This window comes from Mytilus galloprovincialis, chromosome 9 (assembly GCF_965363235.1).
Source record: "Mytilus galloprovincialis chromosome 9, xbMytGall1.hap1.1, whole genome shotgun sequence".
NCBI lineage: Eukaryota > Metazoa > Mollusca > Bivalvia > Mytilida > Mytilidae > Mytilus > Mytilus galloprovincialis.
In genome coordinates this window covers 20423703-20446100 of record NC_134846.1, presented here as the reverse complement: position 1 = coordinate 20446100, position 22398 = coordinate 20423703, and the positions used below count along the sequence as shown (strand labels likewise).

The 22398-nt window shown below is 31.6% G+C and overlaps 1 protein-coding gene across 1 annotated transcript; it reads right to left on the bottom strand.

The window, feature by feature from the left end:
• Nucleotides 1-4185: 4185 nt before the first annotated feature.
• On the bottom strand, nt 4186-17264 carry LOC143046685 (uncharacterized). The gene is made up of 10 exons (XM_076219789.1): nt 17110-17264; nt 16367-16599; nt 13632-13703; nt 12694-12765; nt 12063-12149; nt 11047-11133; nt 8114-8200; nt 7089-7175; nt 6502-6617; nt 4186-4470 (listed from the first exon to the last, which is right to left on the bottom strand). Exons 1-10 carry the CDS (start codon nt 17241-17243, stop codon nt 4324-4326), a joined length of 1122 nt encoding a protein of 373 aa, XP_076075904.1. The 5' UTR covers nt 17244-17264; the 3' UTR covers nt 4186-4323.
• Nucleotides 17265-22398: the final 5134 nt, after the last annotated feature.

Here is a 22398-nt window from a genome sequence, read left to right as displayed (position 1 = left end):
TCTTCGTGCATCAGTATAATAATGCTTCATCAAACCTTAAGTGACCTTTAAAACAATCTGTTTATTATATATCATACTAAATCTCAACAATACTTATTTGCTATTAAAAATGCATTTGATGATGTAGGTTAGAATAATGTTATTTATGTTTTTGATTCTGACTTTATTGCCTTTGAGAGTTCGCTTTGAATTCTTGCTGATTATTCGGTATACAATCAAATGCCACTTTTTTTATCCGCAATTTGTTTTAAACGTGTTAACTGTATATAAGAATTGAAATAGGGAAGGTGTCAGAGAGACAACAACCCGACCAAAGAGCACAAAATAGTCTTTGGGTCTTAAACACAGCGCGAAAATGTTGCAACCGGTGGCGGGCTTCAGTTGGCCCGAAACAAAAATTCATACTTCTTCAGTGAAAATGGACGTCATACTAAACTCCAAAAATATAAATGAGCTAAAATTGAAAAAAAACTACATACAAGACTGACAAAGGTTAGAGACTTCGGACTAAGGACAGGCGCCAAATTGTGGTGGATTGAATCATATTTTGTGAAATCTCAACCCTCTAAATATTTAATTTAGGTGTTTAAATATACAGATTATGATTAAAAAATATATACGTTTCATGTACATGTTTTGGTTTGAATTTGTTTATTTGAAGCTGGAGAGAACAGATGATTTTAGCTGATCTCTAAAGCTGTCAACAGAGACGGTTTCAATAATAATTTGAGGTAGCAAGTCCCGTTGTAAAATCGACCGCGGGAAATATGACCATTTGTATGTGTCCTGGAAGTTTGGATATGTCTGTATGTCTGTGTATGGTTTTGTCTTGTTCTACTGTCTGTTTGCCATTTCACCTAATTTAGCTTGTTTGTGACACTGCTCGTGTAATCGTTGTTGTTGTGTACATAACGAGTTTCTCGTCTCTGCACCTTTTTCTGATTTTATCTGTTGGTCCATCATATGCGGGTCCCAGACACTACAACTTGTTCTAGTTTGAGTCTTACTAGAGTCTGGTATGCTCATGACACGGGTTATGTTCTTCTCATATATGTTATGATGGTATGATACTAAACCCCTTACGGGAAGGATTGCGCCTGATGTTCATATGATGAAATCATAATCTTTCATCAGTTTAATTGAAGTCTGGAGCTGGCATGTCAGTTAACTGCTAGAAGTCTGTTGTTATTTATGTATTATTGTCATTTTGTTTATTTTCTTTGGTTACATCTTCTTACATCAGACTCGGACTTCTCTTGAACTGAATTTTAATGTGCGTATTGTTATGCTTTTACTTTCCTACACTGGTTAGAGGTATAGGGGGAGGGTTGAGATCTCACAAACATGTTTAACCCCGCCGCATTTTTTGCGCCTGTCCCAAGTCAGGAGCCTCTGGCCTTTGTTAGTCTTGTATTATTTAAATTTTAGTTTCTTGTGTACAATTTGGAAATTAGTATGGCGTTCATTATCACTGAACTAGTATATATTTGTTTAGGGGCCAGCTGAAGGACGCCTCCGGGTGCGGGAATTTCTCGCTACATTGAAGACCTGTTGGTGACCTTCTGCTGTTGTGTTTTTTTTTTTTTTTTTTTTTATTTTGGTCGGGTTGTTGTCTCTTTGACACATTCCCAATTTCCATTCTCAATTTTATCTTGATTTTATTTCTGTGTTTGCAACTTTTAAATTTCTTTTTAAAAAAACTAAGTGACCTGTTCCCATTTGATATTATATGTCTATATCTTTGTTTCACTTCAGATTAGATTGTAGGGTAATGCCGAGATATTTTGCAGATAATACTTGTTCGATAATGTGATTGTGAAGGATGTAAATGTGCCGGTAGTTATTTTTCTTTTGAGAGATATCAACAGATTAAGGTTGGTATAATCTGACTCCCATCGTGCTGCTTAGTCTAAAGCAAGTTGTAATTGATGGCAATCATCTTGTGTTTTTATTTCCCTGTAAATTATGCTGTCATCCGCAAAGAGTCTAGGCTTGCTGTGTTGTAAATATTTATGAATGTCGCTTATATCATGTATATAGATGAGGAACAGTATTGTGCCCAATACTATTCCTTATGGTAAACCAGATGTTACGGGTACTGAGATTGAAGAAATGCCGTGGATGACGACTGTTTGTGTTCTGTCATGTAGAAATGCCTGTATCCAATTTAGTGTGTTAATTTGAATAGCATACCGTTGAGTGTCTGTGATAAGTTTGTCATTTTTTTTCAAAGGTGCAACACCAGTGTTATCAGATCGTGCGCTTTTAATGAAGCTGAAATTTATTTTTTTTTTTGGTTTTGTTTTTGATGTTTTATATTTACCAGGTTCGTTTATTGGTATGTAACAGATCAGTTTTTTTCAATATAACGTAATTCCTTTTGTAATCTTTGTCATTTGTTTGGATCTTTCTTCCTTTTTCGGTAAGCTTTGTTTTGTGAGCTTACGCAATTTGTCCGTTATCTATGTTTGAATGTGATCATTTTTTTCTATAGATTTTATTAGGTCTATCTTAAAATTTTCACACTATTCATCTACACTACTGTGTTTGTATTTTTCTTGTATTGTTGTTAATATTTCAATAAGATTTTTTTTTTACGTTTCACCAATTTGTTTTATTGAATTGGTTTACATGTATTGTTGTACCACTGTCAGAGATAAGGTGAAGAGATTGGTGCTAGCAATCTTGGTTGTCGTTTGTTGCTGTTATCATATTTGACTTTTGTTAATTGTTTCGTTCAAACTTAAGGCCGTTAGTTTCTTGTTTGAATTGTTTTATACTTGTCATTTTGGTACCTTTTATAGTGTACTATGCAGTACGGGCTGTGTTCATTGTTAGGTCGTACGTAGACTTGTCGTTGTAAATTTCTACTTCATTTGGTAGATTGTTGGTCGAAATCCTATTAATAATCTTTTCATTTTTTAAAGGTATGTTTAATGCACATACTTTGTGTATGTTTCAATAAATGACAACAATAGTTTACCAAAGTTCAAAACTCAGAAATGCAACACAAAAATGCAAATTAAGGAAAAACAAAAAAACACTGAGGGATTGGCAACATTTCAAAAGAAGTCAGATCGGGTTCATCAACAGGTTTTGTGTGTACTATTCAGGCATCTAAAGCTTGTTAAGATCTAATATTCAAAGCTGTTTAGACCATATAAAAGTAAGAGGTCATGAAAAAAAAGCCAAAATAGACCAAATGACGCAAGCAACTACATTATATGTTTATGAATTCATAGATTTTTAAAATCTGAGTCCACGAACACATTTCTCACAGTATATGAGTTTTGGCATCCAATGTTTACAGTATGCTTGGTCAAACAGATCGAAACATCGTCCGTCGATAGTGCTAGCATCTCTTGAAGATGCATACAAAAGTAATATATGAAATCGGATCGGTCAACCAACTTGTAAAAGTGACCATGAGACTTGATGGTGTCAAATTCAGCATTACTTCCTCATCTCTTTAGTAGCTGGTGTTTTTGCTTTAGGAGCACAATCCTGTAATTGAAGACCGTATTAAGCGAACACGCAAACCCTTGTCCTATCGTTTTATTGGTATTTTGTATGTATCCATTGTGATACAAATGACTGAAGGGTGGCAGATTAACAAGTTTCAAGTATTTTAAACAAATCATGATCTTTCCTGATGCATTGGGTTTGACGCGAGTGATGCATCAAAACTATAGCATGTATCATGCGTATTAATCATCGCCATGGCCCAATCAATACCGTAAGGGCTGATAATAACATATAGATGACAGTTAAACAAATCATGACCAATTCTGATACAAGGCTCCCAAATGGCTGTACCCTAGGGATCAATCCGTCAAACATGGTCAGTGCTTAAAAAGGGGATTTGGATTGCTGTTAAACAGATCCGACTTGTCACAAAAGTACTACTGAAAGTGATGTAATTGTGAATATCAATAAATTCAGAACAGAGCGCTTCTTTTATTATTATCATACTATACGTTCAGAACATTCTTAGTCAAGATAATAAAGGTGCAAGTGCTTTCTTTAATACAAAATCATACACAAAATTATAAAAAAGTGTTCACTGGCTTTAAACTTATTTGAATACAAAATGATCTATATGAATATAGTAAATAAACTCATTATAAAGTATACCTAAATTTTTCAAAGAAATAATGTCATCTCAGATATAATGTATTCAAGCTTCAAAAAGTTTACTATAATTATTGTTTTGTGAAGCATTCTGTAAAATAAAGGGCTGCTTCGTACAAACAAATGCACAAGACTTAAAGAACAACAAACACCTTGAAAAGGTTCCATAAAAACGTTGACCATGTAAGAATATTACGACACGACATCACTATGATTGATGGGTGGAACTGACCATTTGTCAATACGCCTTGTAAATAGAATCCTATCATCTATACCTGACATGGCAATTGCAATGGTATCTGCAACTTGGTCTTCGACTTCTCCTTGTCTTATCTCTCCCTGTAATACAATTACAAAAAAGCTAAAACATCTGATACATTTTTTTTTTAATTTTTAAACAATTGCTTATTTTTTTAAGATATCTACTACACTACTGCTTATGATTTTGGATTGTTTATGTCAATGTTTAAGAATCGTCACATTAACTGCTTTCACAACTCAAAAGACATATCATCCTGACAGTTTCACTTTGTTCACAATATTTTATTTTGAAAGGGAGTTTTCCGCGATCATTTATATATTTTTTGCATACACATGAGGACATTTCTGAAATCGAACTCGAAGTCCCATAGTATGTTTGGAATATAAAATATTCAAGTTATATATAGTGGAGCAGGATCGAGTCCGTGTTGCTTAGTCTTAAGTGTTCTATGTTGTGTCTTGTATACTATTATATGCCTGTTTGTCTTATTCTTTTTTAGCCATGGCATTGTTAGTTGAGTTTCTATCTATAAGTTTGACTATCCCTGTGGTATCATTCGCCCCTCATTTTTGTGCAGTTCTTTAAGAACATTCGTTTTTTATAGTCTCGTGGGTGTTTGTTTTGTTCTACGAGAACAGGCCACTCATAGTCTTATGCGTGCTTGTCTTTTAATTATGGCGTTGTCTATGTTTCCTAGACTTATAAATTGTTAATACTTGCCTCATGGAAAAGAGGGAAAGCATACTGTGGATTCATTATTATTCGTTGGATATCAATTTTCGTAAATTTCAAAGGTACAGGGAAAGCACGAATTTAAGTGTTAAACGAATTACAAATGTTCCATATAATTATATGCTGACTAATGGAAAACCACGAAATCTAATATCCACGAAATTAGAAGTTTTCCTAAATCCACGAAAATTGATACCCACTTAATAAATAAATCAACAGCATATAGAGAAATAAATGTGGAGAATGTAAAAACGTGGAATGGCATAGGTCATCGACGTTGTTCGAAGACTTTAATGTGTTAGTGCGGTTTTTTAAGTGATGATTTGTTGAAAGTAAAACCACAGTTTTGTTTTATATATAATTTTTTATCCTTTTTCAAAATTTTAAGATACATTTGAATCCAACCTTGCTTTCATTATAAATGTATTATCTGCCTTTGCAGTTTGTAATTTTCCTAAGCTGAAAATTTCAATAAAGTTTATGAGGGAAATTCACAGAAAACTAAAAGAAGTTAAAAAATGCACCGGAAACCAGATGAAAATCAGAAAAAAACGGATTTGTTTATAAACATGTGTCATTGACGTTATCTTGTTATTCATTCATTTGATTTGTTTCAGATTTTGGTTTTGCCATTTGATTAAGGACGTTTTGAATTTACTACTGAGTGCAGTATTTTTGTGATTTTACTTTTTTGGAAAATGTATATTTAGATACACTGATGCTGTTCCAAATCTCATATTAACATTCCTTGATTTTTGAAGCGGTAAAAATATAATGTTTTATGTAAGAGGATTTCCAATGCTTTAAGCCGATGAGAAAACAGAAAACTTACAGTCATATAATTATACTTGAGGTAACTAGATATATGCACTTCTCGTTTTTTCTACTTTTTTATTTATAAAAACTTAGAAATATTCATTAAAATAATTACTTAAATATGAGAATTTTTCTATTTGCGTAATTTAGGTACGATCTGTCAGCAAAAGGTATAAGCAGTACTGAATTAACCACAGTTGATGAGTTTAAAAGACTGAACTTGACTAATAAATTAAGAAATTTTAACGCATGTAATTTGTTTACTAGTGTTTTTATTAATAAATGCATTTAGACCGTTGATTTCCCCGTTTGAATGCTTTTAAACTAGTAATTTTGGGGTCCTTGATAGCTTGTTGTTCGGTGTGAGCCAAGGCTCCGTGTTCAAGGCCGTACATTGACCTATAATGGTTAACTTTTATAAATTGTTATTTGGATGGAGAGTTGTCTCATTGGCACTCACACCGCATCTTCCTATATCTATTTGATTTGTCCGTAAATTGCATTATTTTGGTACACATTTAGTTGCTTGAAACATTTTATTACTCAATACATATACATACGTCAGCAGTTTTTGGTACCAGTTTAAATATTCCTTTCAACAAAGGTGCAGCGTTGTAAATAATAACAAAACTTGACATTATACCAATCACAGCACCTGCTGTGGTATGTACTTGTCCTAATAGAGATAGAAAGAAAAAAATTGACTTTAGGAAATTAGTATCAGTTCTAAATTGTGCATATGATATACATATTGAGTAAACAAGTTTTTCAACGTTTCTGGATTGTGATGATTGAACATGTAGCATTGATACTCTTTTTTTTATTAGTATACAAAAACGTCAGAATGAGAAAGATATATTTTCTTGGTTTTTTTAATTTGTTTTTATATTATGATTTCAGCAGAATTGCCTGAATAAGAAATAATAAAAGTGGACAAAATAAAACCAAAACTGCTGATAATCATTTACTTTTAAATCCTGGTAATGGACTCAGAAGCAACTTTCAAGGGGACAAAGTGTCCGGGGCACACTAAACCGATTTTTTCTCCAAACTAGTCTAAACTAAACCAGGTTTATGATATATGAATATTAAAAGTGTAAATGATTAATTGATATTTCTGTTAATTACAAATTAAAAAGAATAGTACCTCCCAAAGTTTTTTCACCGTTACTGGCCCGTGAAACTTTTCTACCATCACTGACATTTTTGTCTGGTGTAACTAGCAAAGATAAATCTAAAATAGAAGGTCAAAAGAATGAACGTAGTTAAGCCAATACTTATATTTGTGTAATAATTTATCTATATTTCTGTCGAACTTTTCAGATTATATTAACCAAACAGTATGCTATTTTGGAATGAAATTCTTGTAACAAATGTTAAATGTTAACAATTGGTTTAACGTGCTTTTGAATTTTGTTTGACCAATTTTGCCAATCACAATTGAAACCTTTGTTTAGAATATAAGTAAAGGCAAATGTCTTGTCTTCATCTTTTTTTGGAAACTGTGCAAAAATCAAATGAAACGAATATTTAATGTTATACCTTAGGAATATTGTAAAAAAAAATCGGACTTTATACCAGAAAAATATCAAATTTATAGTGTTTCCTCTATTTGTATTAACTTCTTGACTTATTGAGCATTGTGTAATTTTCATCAAGCATAGAAGCAACATAAAAAGTAGATCAACTATAAAAGATAATTGAAAATAAAACAAACTTGATAATTTAGTCTTAGATGCATGATATTTTAATTAGTTGTTAGTGACTTTGAACCAGCTGTCAGTAAGTCAGATCTGTATTTATTGTCGTTTTGTTTTTGGGATACACAAGTACCCGGCCACATTCACTCTGTGTTTTTGTTAGATGTATTTCTATTTGTATTAATTATTTTTTATAGTTGGTTCTTATATTGTACTGTTAAACCACTGTCCCAAATGAGGGGAGGGATCCCCCGAAAACATGTTTAAACCCGCCACATTCTGTATGGGTGTGCCAGTCCCAAGTCAAGGCGCTGTAATTTACTTGATTAGTGGTTGTCGTTTGTTGATGTGTATGCACCCTTTTAAAAAACTACAAAATTAGATCCATGAATATGCAAGTGTTCCTCAATCCACGAAAAATGGTATCGACTAAATTAAATGAATCCATATTATAATTCAAAAATGATATTACCTGCTAAAGATGTTTCTCTATTATTGGCTGTTGTAGCTGTTCTTCCAATGCTAACATTTTCCTCGGATGTAACTAGTGTTGATAAATCTAAAATAACATGCTCGTTAATTTTCTCGTTTGAATTGTTTTACATTGTCATATCGAAGCCTTTTATAGCTGACTATGCGGTATCGGCTTTGCTCATTGTTAAAGGTCGTACGGTGACATATATTTGTTAATGTCCGTGTCATTTTGTTGTCTTGTGGACAGTTGTCTCATTGGCAATCATACCACATCTTCTTTTTTATATCATAGAAAAAACGGAGTTCCGCGAAGGCTTACATTTGATGTTCTTAGCAATATTTTGGTTTATCATATCAGATAGAATTTTAACAAAATTGCATGCTATTTTGGTATTTTCAATATTGTGTTTTGACCAATTAAAAACAACTATTCAATGACAGTTACAATTCAACTCTTTTTCTTTAGATATAGATCCAAATGGTAAAATTGAAATTGTTCCTTCGTTAATTTTACGGACGCCATCACGAGTTGGTTGACCGTCATAGAGTAACCGTTTCAAAGATGATATCGGATAAAGTCGTCGTAACTACAACCCCCTTCCCTTTCACGAATGTGAACTACCGAATTAGATTATTTACCGGATTTGATACAACATGAGCAACACGACGGTGCCATATGTAGAGCAGGATCTGCTTACCCTTCCGGAGCACCTGATATCACAGTTTTGGTGGGGTTCGTTTTGCTAATTCTTCAGTTTTACATGCTGTGTCATTTGTACTGATGTTTGTCTGTTTGTCTTTTTCATTTTTAGCCATGGCGTTGCCAGTTTATTTTCGTTTTATGAGTTTGGGTGTCTCTCTGTAACTTTCGTCCCTATTTTAATGAAATGTCTTCTGTTTTCATTTAGTCTTCGTTCATTTGAATGTGAATGATACAAATGTTTAATGTTATACATTATGAATATTGTATTAGAATTATGCTTTATAGCAAAAAAATCATCGACTTTCAGGGAGTTTGCTCAACTTTTATTTTTTTAACTTATTGAATATTATGTTTTTTTCATTCAGCATTGAAGCAACATTTATAGTAAATAAACCAAATATCATATATAATTCAGAATAAAAGAGGGACGAAAGATACCAAAGACACAGTCAAACTCATAAATCCAAAACAACTGACAACGCTATGGCTAAAAACGAAAAAGACAAACAGCAACCCTCTATCAAGAAAATCATGATAGGAAATGCAAGCACGGGAATATCGTATCAATTTGGAGATATATACCCCGTAAGGAGGTGCTGCTGCAATGTTGCTACTTAGAAATGGAAAGTTCACAATTGGAAAGCTGAAATCATCTCTTTTGTCGTAAAGTTTTGTTTTCAACCGACCCTCAGTGTCAATTTCTAAATGTAAGTCAAGGTATGAGGCCGACTTATCTGTATCTGTAGTATCCGTTATTTCTAGCTCGATTGGATAGATGCGTTCCACATAGTCACAAAATTTTGAATTATTTAGTGAAAGAACATCATCTATATAGCGAAAAGTGGTAAAACATACGTCAATGGTGTAGTGTAGATAAATGTAATAAGCATGATTTTATTTTTTAAATCTGACTTTTACATCCATTTTCATTATGGATATAAAATAATATACGCATGGTCCGATTGATTTTTAATATATATTCTGCAACTTACAGCATTGTTTGATATTTGTCATAAGTTAAAATAATCAACAGTATTTTTATATCAAAACTATCCTTATTCAGGCTTGAACTAACATTTAACATACTGTTTATTGCATATAAAACGCACAGGTACTTGAAATTTGGTGGTAAAAACTAGGTTCTTCTGATCTGATATAAGGGCATATATGACCTCTTATACCATTTCATATATTTTCTTAATTTTTCAAAAGAATCATTAAAAAAATAATTCGTCAGTGATCAAAGTCCTTAAGCATATTAAATTAAAACTACCAACACATTTTACTAATATACAAAGTACAATGTATGCATAGGAACTGTCATATTTAAATTCATATCTTTTTACCAGACTTGAATAAGCAGTATAGCTATTTCTACCTATCAATATTACTATAGTGATGTATAACGGTAAAACAGGACACGTTTGTTAATAATTGTGAATATGAATAATTTACAGATTTAATCATAATAATGTTGCTAATTATCTTTATCATTTGAGTTAAATTCAGTGTTGTTCGGTCACGAGTTTCATGTGGGGGGAGGGGGGGGGGGTCTTCAATATTTGATTTATTTAATTTTTGATAATGAGTGTTACTACTTGAAAAATTTTTATGATTTCGAATATGAAGAAAGATGTGGTATAATTGCCAATGAGAAAGACTTTCACAAGAGACAAAATGACAAAGAAATTAACAATTAATCAACGTACGGCCTTCAACAATTACCAAAATTAGCAAACCCAATATCGCAATCACTGAATTACAGACTTTTGACTTGCGACTGGCTTAAACATACAGAATGTAGCGGGGTTAAGCCTGTTAGCGGAATCCCAACTCTCTCCTAACCTGAACAGTTGTGTAACTGTACAACATAAGAACGAACTATAAAATCAGTTGAAAAAGATTTGAATCACCAGATGGATACAAATAGAAACACATCTAACAAAAACACAGAATGGACGTGGCCGGGTACTTGTACACCCCAAAAAAAAAGACTGCGTACATATTTGAGATTACTGACAACTAGTTAAAATTAAAAAACAAATAATTTAAAAAAATCATCCTATAATTGATATCAAGCTTTTGAAGTTTTCATGTTCCGTTACATTTAATCTTCTTAGTTATTCTTTTATTACATTGACAATGAGCTTTTTAATAAAATTAAAGTAGAATAAAAGTATTAGTTTTTTTTTATATTTCTTTTAATTACAATTAAAAAAAAATTATACCTGTTGAAGACGTTTCTCCATTATTTGCCGGTGTAGTAGTTCTCTCACCACTAACCGTTTCGTCTGATGTAACTATTGATGATAACTCTAAAACAGCATGCAAATAGAAAGAACAAAGTTCCACTAATTGACTAACACTTACATTTAGAATGAACGAAGTTTCAATAAAACTAGTATACTATCATGAGTGTAACCTGTGTAATCCGACACACTGGCGGATCAGAAAAAAATGTCATGTTTTTTCATTCAGCATTGAAGCAACATATATAGTAAATAAACCAAATATCATATATAATTCAGAATATGTTGCTTCAATGCTGAATTAAGCAGGATGTCGGAATACTCAGGTTTTTTCTGCAAGGAAAGGCTTATTTTTGGAACATGAAATCAGGTCGGTTAAACCAAGATGTTGGAATAATCAGGTGTCGGAATAGGCGGGTTACACGGTACTTACATTGTTGTATTTAGCTATATTTTTGTTTAACACATCAGATTGTATTAATCAAACTGCATGCTATTTTTAAATGAATTTCTTGTTACAAGTTTAAACCTATCAAAATATTCAATGACAGTTAAAATTGCACACTCAGTCTTTGATTGAACTTATGAGAAAACCATGCAGATGATCTAATATAAGGGACCTCCGTTTTCGATTTCATATATGTTCCTAGTCTTTCATAAGAATCAAAAAACATATTCTTCGGTAATCAAAGTCCTAACGCATTTGTAAATCAAAATTACCCAAACATTTTACTTATTTACTAAAAAGAATGCGGAGAAACTGTCATATTTAAATCCATAGCTTTTATGCTATAAGTAACACTGGTTATGGGTGTTTGTCCAAATAGAGATACATGATGTGCTACTACGTTAACCGTTCATATTAAGTTGTAAGCCATCTTATTAGTTATTTTTTCTTTTACATTGACAATGAGTTTTTTTTATGAAAATAAAGTAGAAAATACCTAATGTACTTTTGATGTTTCTGTTAATTACCAATTCAAAAAGAATCATACCTGTTGAAGATGTTTCTCCATTATTGGCCGGTGTAGTAGTTCTCTCAGCACTAACCGTTTCGTCTGAAGTTACTAGTGAAGGTAACTCTTAAAAAAGCATGCAAATAGAAAGAACTTATACTAACATTTGTGTATTGAGCAAAATTTAGTTTAACATATCATATTATATTAACCAACCGGTCTGCTATATTTGGGAGGAAAACTACCGAGTTCCGAGAAAAATTCATAATCAAATGGCAAAATCAGAAGCTCAAACACATCCACCAAATGAATATCAATTATCATATTTCTGACTTGGTACAATCATTTTCGTATGTAGAAAATGGTGGATTCAATCTGGTTTTATAGTTTTGATATTCAATCAAAAACATATATTAAAAAATAAGTAAACATACACTCAACGAATAAGTTTGAGCTATGACAGTGCATGAATACAATGTTAACAAAAAAGGGGGATGTGAACAATATCAGAAAGACAACTTTAACCTTGGGCATAATGGCGGTAAATTGAATAACGTTACAGTTAAATTATTTTTGTTTAAACTGAACCTACTTGTGATATATGAATTTAAACGTAACAGGTAACGTATAATTGATATTTCTGTTAATCAAAATCTAAAAAGAATCATACCTGTCAAAGATGTTTCTCCAGTATTGGCTTGAATCGTTGTTCTACCAACACTGACCTCTTCATCTGCTCCATCTGATATAAAATTTAGAATAGCATACCAATGGAATGTTCCATCAAGACTTTTACTTGTGTTTTAAGTAACATTTTTGTTTTACATATCAGATTATATCAACCAAATGTTATGTTATATTGGAGGAAATTCTCGATCCAAGTTTTAAATTTACAATTGGTTTGAAAATATTGTTTACCAATTCAAAATATTCAATGACAGTTACAACTGAACACTCTTTCTTCAGAATATTAATTAGGAAATAGGTGCTGTTTTCATCTAGTTTTCGAAAATGTGAAAAATCGAATGAACGGAAAGTCTAATGTTATATAATAGGAATACTATGCTAGAATTGTATTCTATCGTTGTATAACATTGATATGTCAATAACTTACTATACTGATTTGCATGTTGGCATAAAAAAATAAGCAAATTTGTCATTTCGTAATGTATACCTTTCTTGTGTATATTCTAAAAAGGATATACCGTGATTTTTAAACAACATTCTTAAAATGCTAGTACAACCAGTGACCTGATTTGTTTTAAACAAATACGACCAATAAACATTACTAAAAGTCCTCAAAATTCTGAAATTTCTAATTCAGAAAAATGTGCAGATAAGAATAGTAATCCTTGTTGCCGCTGCTGCTCAAAATCATTGCATGATTTTTGATCTGTATAAAATCATTGTCCATATGAGATATTAACAAGTAAATGTGTAGGCATAACACAAAATTTTAAACATAATAGAACAGTTACAGATCTCATTAATGTATTGATGTATACAAATTACTATTTCAAAACTAAACATGGTTTGTGATATATGGATATCAGAAGTGTTAATCTATTTTTGAACTTTTTGTTAATATCAATTTAAAAAGAATCATACCTCTCGGAGATTTTTGTCTTATAGTGGCTGGTCTAGATTTTCTACGATTTCTGACTTTTCCTTCTTGTGTATCTAGTAGAGATAAATTAAAAATAGCATGTTAATGGAATCATTATACTAACCAAACTACATGATATTTTTGATAGGGATATCTAATAACTGATTTCAATCAAATGAATTTTGTTTTAAACAATTCAAGATATTAAGATATTAAATCGTAGGTACTCTTTCTCTTTAGAATATACATTGATGAATATGTGCTGTTTTCATTTAGTTTTCGATAATGTGAATTAAAAAACGAATGAAACGAGTTTTTAATGCAATACCTTAAGGATTTTGTAATAGATTAAAGTACTTTATATCAGAATACAAAAGTGCACAGCTTGCAGCAAATTTAAAATTTGGATTTAGTCCAAAACAGGGACTTCTGATCTGGTGTAAGAACATAACATTTTGTTTGTACTTGCAATCGAGCATATAAAATTGAAAAGCGAAATAAACATTTTAACAAATATCAAGTGAAGGCAAAACAAAAGACCTACATATAAGCGAGAGGTATAGATAGTTTTGAAATCAAGTTTTAATAAAAAAAAAAAAACAAAAAAAAACACCAATTTCTAAACAAGGAAACGCCTTTTACCAGATCTTCCTTTTTGATTTGTCCGCGGAGTTTGGTAATTATGTTATTTTATAATCAGTCTGATGCGTGCGGTCACAATCTTAATACGCAAAGCAACCCTGGAATATCGTATCAATTTCAAAATAAATACGGCTTATGCAGCTAGTGCTAGATTATTGCTTCCGTGAAATGGATAGTTCTCAATTGGTAGCTGAAAACATTTATCATGTTGTAAAGTTATGTTCTTAAACGACTTCCATTATCAATTTCCAGATGTAAGTCAAAATATGAAGCAGATGCCACTATATCTGTTGTATCCGTATTAAGTTAAATGGGATTGATGCGTTCAAAATAGTCACCACATTTAGAATTGTTAGTGAGAGGACATAATCGATATCATTTATTAAGCGGAAACCAAAGTTAAAGGATAATGCAAGTTTCTATTAATTTTCCAAAAGAAACTTTTGTATGAATTCAGCCTCTTATGAATAAAGGAACAACATTCGACAAGAAGAGGAGCACAGTTTGTTTACCTGGGAATGATAGTTTGTTTGAAAAACACGTTTTCCAACAAAACTCACATGTTGTCAAAGAAGAAATCAAGCATCTTGATTTTTTACAATCTTGAATTTTTACGAAGCCAATCAACATTACATGTGTTCAGGTACTTCTTAATTCTAAAAGTTGGTCAAGTACTTCGCACAAGTAGATTGAGAAAATTGAATGATTTAAACTATTTTTTCTCTAAAATCTTAAAAAAAAATCTTTTTTTATACATTCTCTCTGTATATATATCACATTTTTAGTTTTCATTTTTTATCATGATTACCATGATAATGAGTCATTATTTAGCAAAAAGATATTTTGACAAGGGGTTCTTAATAGCAGAATTATCCAGCTTATTGTTATTACTATTTGGTTGACCTTGACGGAAAACAAGGGACTCATATTGATTGATTCGTGTTTGCTTTACCCCAATCAATGCAAGAGTTAATTGTAAAGCTCCGGCATTTTTCAGGAAATAATTTTGGACAATATGACTAAGTTAAAGTCATATGAAACGAGTGACCGGTGAAAAATAATGTCATTCCAATTCTTCAACCAATGCATACAAACATCATAAACTTAGTCTTCTGTGCAAAATTTTATCATTTTTTTGCATAAATTTCGTATAATCGTCAATTTGTTTTTCAATCGGTCAGTGTTGTGAAAATATGGCAGGTAATTAAAGTTCGTGTTTTTAACTCGAAGTTTAACTTTTATCACCTGTTCGTCAACAATCATAAAAAAAAAAGCATGGATATTGAGCACGTTTAACATGTACAACCAGATAATAGTTTATTTTAAGGGAATCCATGTGTATTGCGATCAACGGATTTTTACGAGATGGGTCACACTGAGGTCACTTTGCATACGGAAAATATGTCGGGGAATGGCTTCCTGGAAGGAAGCAATTAAAATAAAGTTAACTTCTTCTTAATATGAACAATTTAAAGAACTTTCTTCAGAAAAAAGTATATGTATATAAGTTTTATAATGAACACTATCCATTGAGATATAAAAAAAAAACATATGCATTATTTTTTTTAATTTGAGGTTTCTATTTGACTGATTATGAAAGAAGGACGAAAGATACCAGGGGGACAGTCAAACTCATAAATCAAAAAAACTGACAACACCATGGAAAAAAATGAAAAAGACAAACATATAAACAGTAGTACACATGACACAACATAGAATACTAAAAAATAAGCAACACGAACCCAACCAAAAACTAGGGGTGATATCAGGTGCTTCGGAAGGGTAAGCAGATCCTGCTCTACATGTGGCACCCGTCGTGTTGCTAATTTTATAACAAATCCGGTAAATAATCTAATTCGGTAGGTCACATTCATGAAAGGGAAGGGGATTGTAGTTACGATGTAAGGAACATATCCGATATCATTTGTGAAACGGTTATTCCATAACGGTCAACCAACTCGTGATGGCGTCCGTAAAATTTACGAAGGGATGATTTCAACTTGACCATTTGGAACTCTTGGTTTAATTGCTTCCTTATGATGGATGTAAACAAACACGTCTGTTTAAACTAAAGTAAGCAAATAATCTTAATTACCATCATATAGATAAACAGAGCTCACTCGGTTACTGCACATTACATACTGCTTCTTTCCGAGACAATTATCTGCCTCCCATCCGAGCCTGTTGTTATATCTTTCGTAAACGTGGTAAACACATAGAGGAAATGAATAACCATACATAAAGTTCTCAACTGGAGACTCCGTATAAAATCTTTCGCCTTTTGGTGTCTGGTTGTTTACCTTGTGTATCGTCCAAAAGGATAATTCTCTGATGAAACATACATTTTTTCAGTCACAATATTTCAAATAATTTTCAACCATTTGATTGTCAGATAAACATTATGCCTTAACAATAATCAACATTACAGTAACTTTTTTAATTAACTGTATTCGTTTTCAGGAACTTTCTTTCTAAAAATTGACAAATAGAAATAAGAAGATGTGGAATGCGTGTCAGTGAGACAATCTCCATTCAATTTGTAAAAATTAATCATTATAGATACTATGAAATTTCTACCGCATGAAATATCGGAATCTTAGGCGCTTATATCCTATTCAACTTGATTTGAGCAACGATAATACTGTGAATTTATTTACATTCGTTGAATACTAATTGTTCATGGATTAAAATGTTCACCGAATTATAAATTTTTTAAAGGAATGTTTGCGGACTTTGTCAAAACCACGAGACTAAATATCCACAAATATGCAAGTGTTCCTCGATCCTAGAAAATTGATACCCACGAAAATGAATGAATTTCTATTCTAAAATCCATACCTAACATTGAGTGAAGCCGATACTTCCTTTAAATAAAGCAATCGTTCTATTTCAAGTTGTGAGAAATCTGACATCACGTACATCAATCGCTTGTTTGCCGCTACACAATAGTCATAACCCTCGTACCATGTCATTTTAGTCGTCACAAATTCTATTTCTTCTACAAAAAAGACAATCAGGGTTATACGAATGAAAACAAGATATGCTTATGAATATTTATTCATGTTAGTAATTTGAGTAACAATATTGAATTCATAAAAGCATTGTCAAAACCTACACCACACTTGCAAATTATGTCTTTGTGACTTGAGGTGACAGCTTCTTTTCGAACTGTTTTTTCCATTTAATATTGCCTATAAAGGACTTATCCTGAAATGATTTCTAAATGTATTGAAAGTTCAATATGTTACTTCTTGTAAAACATCAAATAACGAAATCTTTTCAAAATGCATGCCTTTAAGATTTGTAACCATGGTGTTGTCAGTTTATTTTCGACTTATGAGTTTGAATATCTCTTTGGTATACTTCATCTCACTTTAAGACTGATTACTCGATTCGTTATTGAGAACACGATACAGTGATTCATTGCATGCATTTACATATTGGACTGATGATCATCGTCATACCCCATAGAAATTTGAAGGCTGGTGCAATGATGAATATTCAACTGTTTATAGAACAAGATAAAACATTTGCATGAAATAAAACATGCTCAACACTTCGGGTGATTATACAAATAAATTATTGAAATGGTGATGTTCATTTCAACAGATGGAACGAAATAAACACGAGCAATGATTTAACATTATTAACTTTGTTTGTTTTTTTTTGGGGTTTTTTTTTTGTCATGTATTTGTTTGTGAAAGTTTTTAAAAAAAGAACTCCCCACAAAAAATAAACAAACAAAACAAACAGAAACCCGAAACAAAACAAAATCCCAAAGAAATAGAAATGATATGATACGAACAAATAATTAAAAGGACGCAACTTCTATCTACTCTCTTCACCCTCCACGAAAAAAACACACAAAAAAAAACCAGACATCAAAAACCAAAAGAAACACAAAGTGAAGTGCTATTAGGTGATAAAAAATTATTTCTGCCTTTCTTTTAAGAAATTAAAAACAAATATATTAAAATGTATTTACATGCATTTACATGTACTAAAGATTCATTTTTTATAGTCATCAGGAAACAAGTTCTACCCCTATCAGCAAACAAGTCAGAGAAAAATCATCACAACGTTTTTAATCAGTTGTAAAGCAACGAGTCAACTTCCGACAAGACAATCATACAAAGAACATATCAAACTCGGGTAAAACAATAATAACCAATAACATGCTTTATTCATAGTATTATTAGCACTAATATATAATCATACCTCCTTGTACTGCTTTCACAAATACTACCGACAATGAAATTAAACACATCTACAAAAAATATTGGTTTACAAGTGAGTTTACTATTAGGTAAGCAAGGGACTTACTTATACGCCCCAAAAATGACAATAAAAGACATGGAAGTTGTTACACTCTTACCGGTATCCTCATTAGACCTTGTCTCGTGATGTTAAGGCCAGAGCTTTAAACAAAAGCTATAGTATAATTTACAACACCGCAAAAGTATCAAATAGATATGAAATATCTATAACTCAACCCTTTTTATTTTCTTTGTGAGTTTTGAATGGTTTCTGTTGAACCAAAATGAATGACTCAAGCTTTTTCTTGGTTAATAAGACCAATGTTGCCCTTGATAGGAGGATAACTGATAAGTTAATTGACAACTGAAATTAGAACAATTTTTAGTTCGTTCATTTTTTTTTTCATCTATCTGTTCTTGAATTACAAAAAAAGTTATTTTATAATTTGCTATCATGAATATTCATTTAACTTCATAGATTTATAATAAATACGTGTTTCGATTCTTTTTATCAACAACAACAAAAAAAACAGACAAGACACTAGATTTAATTGCAAGCAAAAACTGATGTAGACATGTGTCTTTTGTACAGACACTTTTTTCATTTATTTTAACAATGACTGCATACGGTGGATTCATGTATTTTCGTGGGTACAAATTTTCGTGGATTAAAGAAATCTTCCATGTTCGTGAATATCTAATTTCGTGGTTTGACGAAGTCTGCGTACATGCCGATAGAGAATTTGTAATTAGTTGAACATGTAATTTCGTAGTTGACCTGGACCCACGAAAGTCACGAAAATTGGTATTCAACGAATAATAATGAATCCAAGGTATATTAGCATGACAGATCATATCTCTCTAACGTTTCATTAGGATATGAACAATGTTGATGTTTTTGCATTTTTGCTCTTTCGTTGATATAGTAGCAGCCGCTTTGTATTTCAAAATCACATCTACACGTATTATTACTATAAAGTTTCATCCATTTGAGAAAAAATTCCGATTTTGACATTTTTGAAGTTTCTATAGTAACCGTGGCATCTTGAAAATTGCAAATGCAAGTGCACAACTTCAAATAACTTTCTGGTAAAAAAGATTGTTCCATTTCCAAGAACTACCGCGGAAAAACAGTGCGGTAATAAAATGTTAAAATAAAACAACGTATCATAATAATTTGGCACCTTACATTCGTTGTGGGTAACATAATAATGAAAAAATTACAAACACTAACATACCCAACTGGGCATCCTTCTTACTTGTCGTATGTCTGACTCATTTGAACAGCTAACAATTGTGGTCCTTGCAAAAGTTACATTTGAAAGTTTGCAGTCTTCGATATAAGATACTAGACACAATGTTGCAGTACATGTTTTTAAATCAGAGATTTTGTATAATATATTTAGTTTTGGTGGGCGTGACAATAAATTATTCAAGTCATATATGCATTTTTCCGGTAATAACTCATTTATTTTTTAATATAGATTAATACTTTTAATTGCTTCTGTCACTTTTTCCTATTATCATAATCGTAAAAGTTGTCAATATGAAAAACAATATCTAAAATTTGAATGAATTGGAGTTGGATCAATTGATAAAAAAAGGAAACAAATAAGGAAATGTCGGGGTTTTTTTTTTGTTATGGTTACGTCGAAACAACGTGTTTTCTTTTCTTTTCTGCATTTGGTTTTGGTTGGCTGCAATTTTCGGAACCTTTACCTAGTGTGGCCATTTTGACATTATATCTTTCGCTAATGCTTGTTGGAGTTAGTAAATCCTTTTTGTTGGGGATGTCCGTCGGTTTGTTGTTGGTAAAGGCAGAAAACTGTTAATTTGATTGGGAATAGTTCCTGTTATCCTTTGATGTATTATTCTATTCCTGTTAATTTATGAACTGATAGTCGAGAATAAAACTTTCAAGTAAATTAAAAATCGGCATCTTTAAATCTTTTTCGTTTGATGAATCGAGAAACGATAAAGCTATTTGTGTGTACTCCTTCGGGAAATGTTTCTCTGAAGTACCAATTATTTTTATGTACAGTTGGGTCTATAAGCTCCAGCAATATTGAAGTATTTCAGCATAGTGTTAAAATGCGTTAGGGTAAGAGGGTTTCTAATTGAGGTAAATCTGGAAAAGCAGTGTCAGACGCGCAGGATTGTTATCTTATGTATACTAAATAGATGAATAAATCATAATGTATTCTATAATTTAGAGGAAAAAACAACTCATTTTATAAAAAGACATTGTAATTGATTTTTCAAAGCGCGCTACAAAAAGGTAAATATGAATATGAATATTCATGTATGCAAATCATGATTACTTTACCACAATATCGTGTGTTGCATCTAGTTTAGTAGTTATCAAAGGTAACAGGGTTATAATTTAGTACGCCAGACGCACGTTTCGTCTACATAAGACTCATCAGTGACGCTCATATCAAAATATTTATAAAGCAAAAAAAGTACAAAGTTGAAGAGCATTGAGCATCCAAAATTCCAAAAAGTGGTGCCAAAAGCGGCTATGGTAATCTATATAATCTATACCTGGGATAAGAAAATCCTTAGTTTTTGGAAAATTTCTAAGTTTTGTAAACAGGAAATTTAATAAAATGACCACAATATTAATTTTCATGTCAACACCGAAGTGTTGACTACTGGGCTGGTGATACCCTCGGGGACGAAACGTCCACCAGCAGTGGCATCGACCCAGTGGTGTAAAAAGTTATCAAAGGTACCAGGATTATAATTTAGTAAAATCGCTCGATGTTTTGTGGTTGTTCATATAACCACTTGTAAAAAGAATATAAAGCGATCGATCATACTGTTATAACTTCTGTTTAAGGTATCACAATACAAAGATTTTTTTACTTCCAATCACTAACCTTTAAAATGCTGTCACTTTCTTATGAATGCATAAAAAATAATAAAAGAGGTATATACAGATAAATAAAAGATAAATCTTTTAAATGAATGCAATATTTTTATTATGCAATCATTATGTAATCAATTATTATGTAATTAGTGGCAAAATCTCGGTCAGTTCACATGAATGAATTCAGCTCTATCATCTCTTTAACTATACAGAAAATGTTAACGAAATCTTAATCAACACATCATGGGCTTCAAAAGGGTGTCTCAAATTGTCCCTATGGTATTCCATTCTCTCATAAATCTCTAATTAGTTCGAACATCCTAACTACATTAAAGAAGATAATGTTTAATTAGGTGTAAAATTTGTTCTATACATTTTATCTGAAATCTGAGACACCCTTTTGTAGATAATGGCCATAGGAACAACACATAATAAAATCAACCCTCTAGGAACACCTATGCAGAAGCTAATTCCAATTGAAAGTGGAAATGTGGGGGGGGGGAATATTTAAGACACAGTTAAAATTATAATTGGTTACATAACTGTTGCATAATACTAACATAGCATTAATTTGAAAGAGTAATCTGTTAGCTATCCATAACTACCACTTTTATAAATTTTCAAGCATAAGTAAGAAAGTTAAAGCATTTTAAAACTTGGGAGTTGGAATTATAAAAACTTTTTATTGTGCTACCTTAAATTAAGTAAATATATAAGTCAAACAACTTGTAAAAATACCAATTTGAAATAACTTATAATTTGTTCTAAACTAGATAATTCGAGTTAAATGTATCGTCATCAAATGTTTTTTAAAATATAAAAAAAGTGTTGAGATTGCCAATGAGACAACTCTTCACAAGGGACCAAATAACTCAGAAATTAACAACTATTTGTCACCGTACGGCCTTCAACAATACGCAAAGACCATATTGCATAGTCAACTATAAAAAGTCCCGAAATGACAAATATAAAATAATTCAAACGAGAAAACTCACTGCC

What these genes read in the sequence shown, in the direction of transcription:
- LOC143046685 (XM_076219789.1), bottom strand. Translation starts at nt 17,243, where the DNA reads ATGACATGGTACGAGGGTTATGACTATTGTGTAGCGGCAAACAAGCGA. An exon ending in TGGAGAAACATCTTCAACAG is followed by an intron (nt 11,134 to 12,062) that starts GTATGATTCTTT and finishes ATGCTGTTTTAG; the next exon opens with AGTTATCATCAATAGTTACA. An exon ending in TAGAGAAACATCTTTAGCAG is followed by an intron (nt 7,176 to 8,113) that starts GTAATATCATTT and finishes CTTCTATTTTAG; the next exon opens with ATTTATCTTTGCTAGTTACA.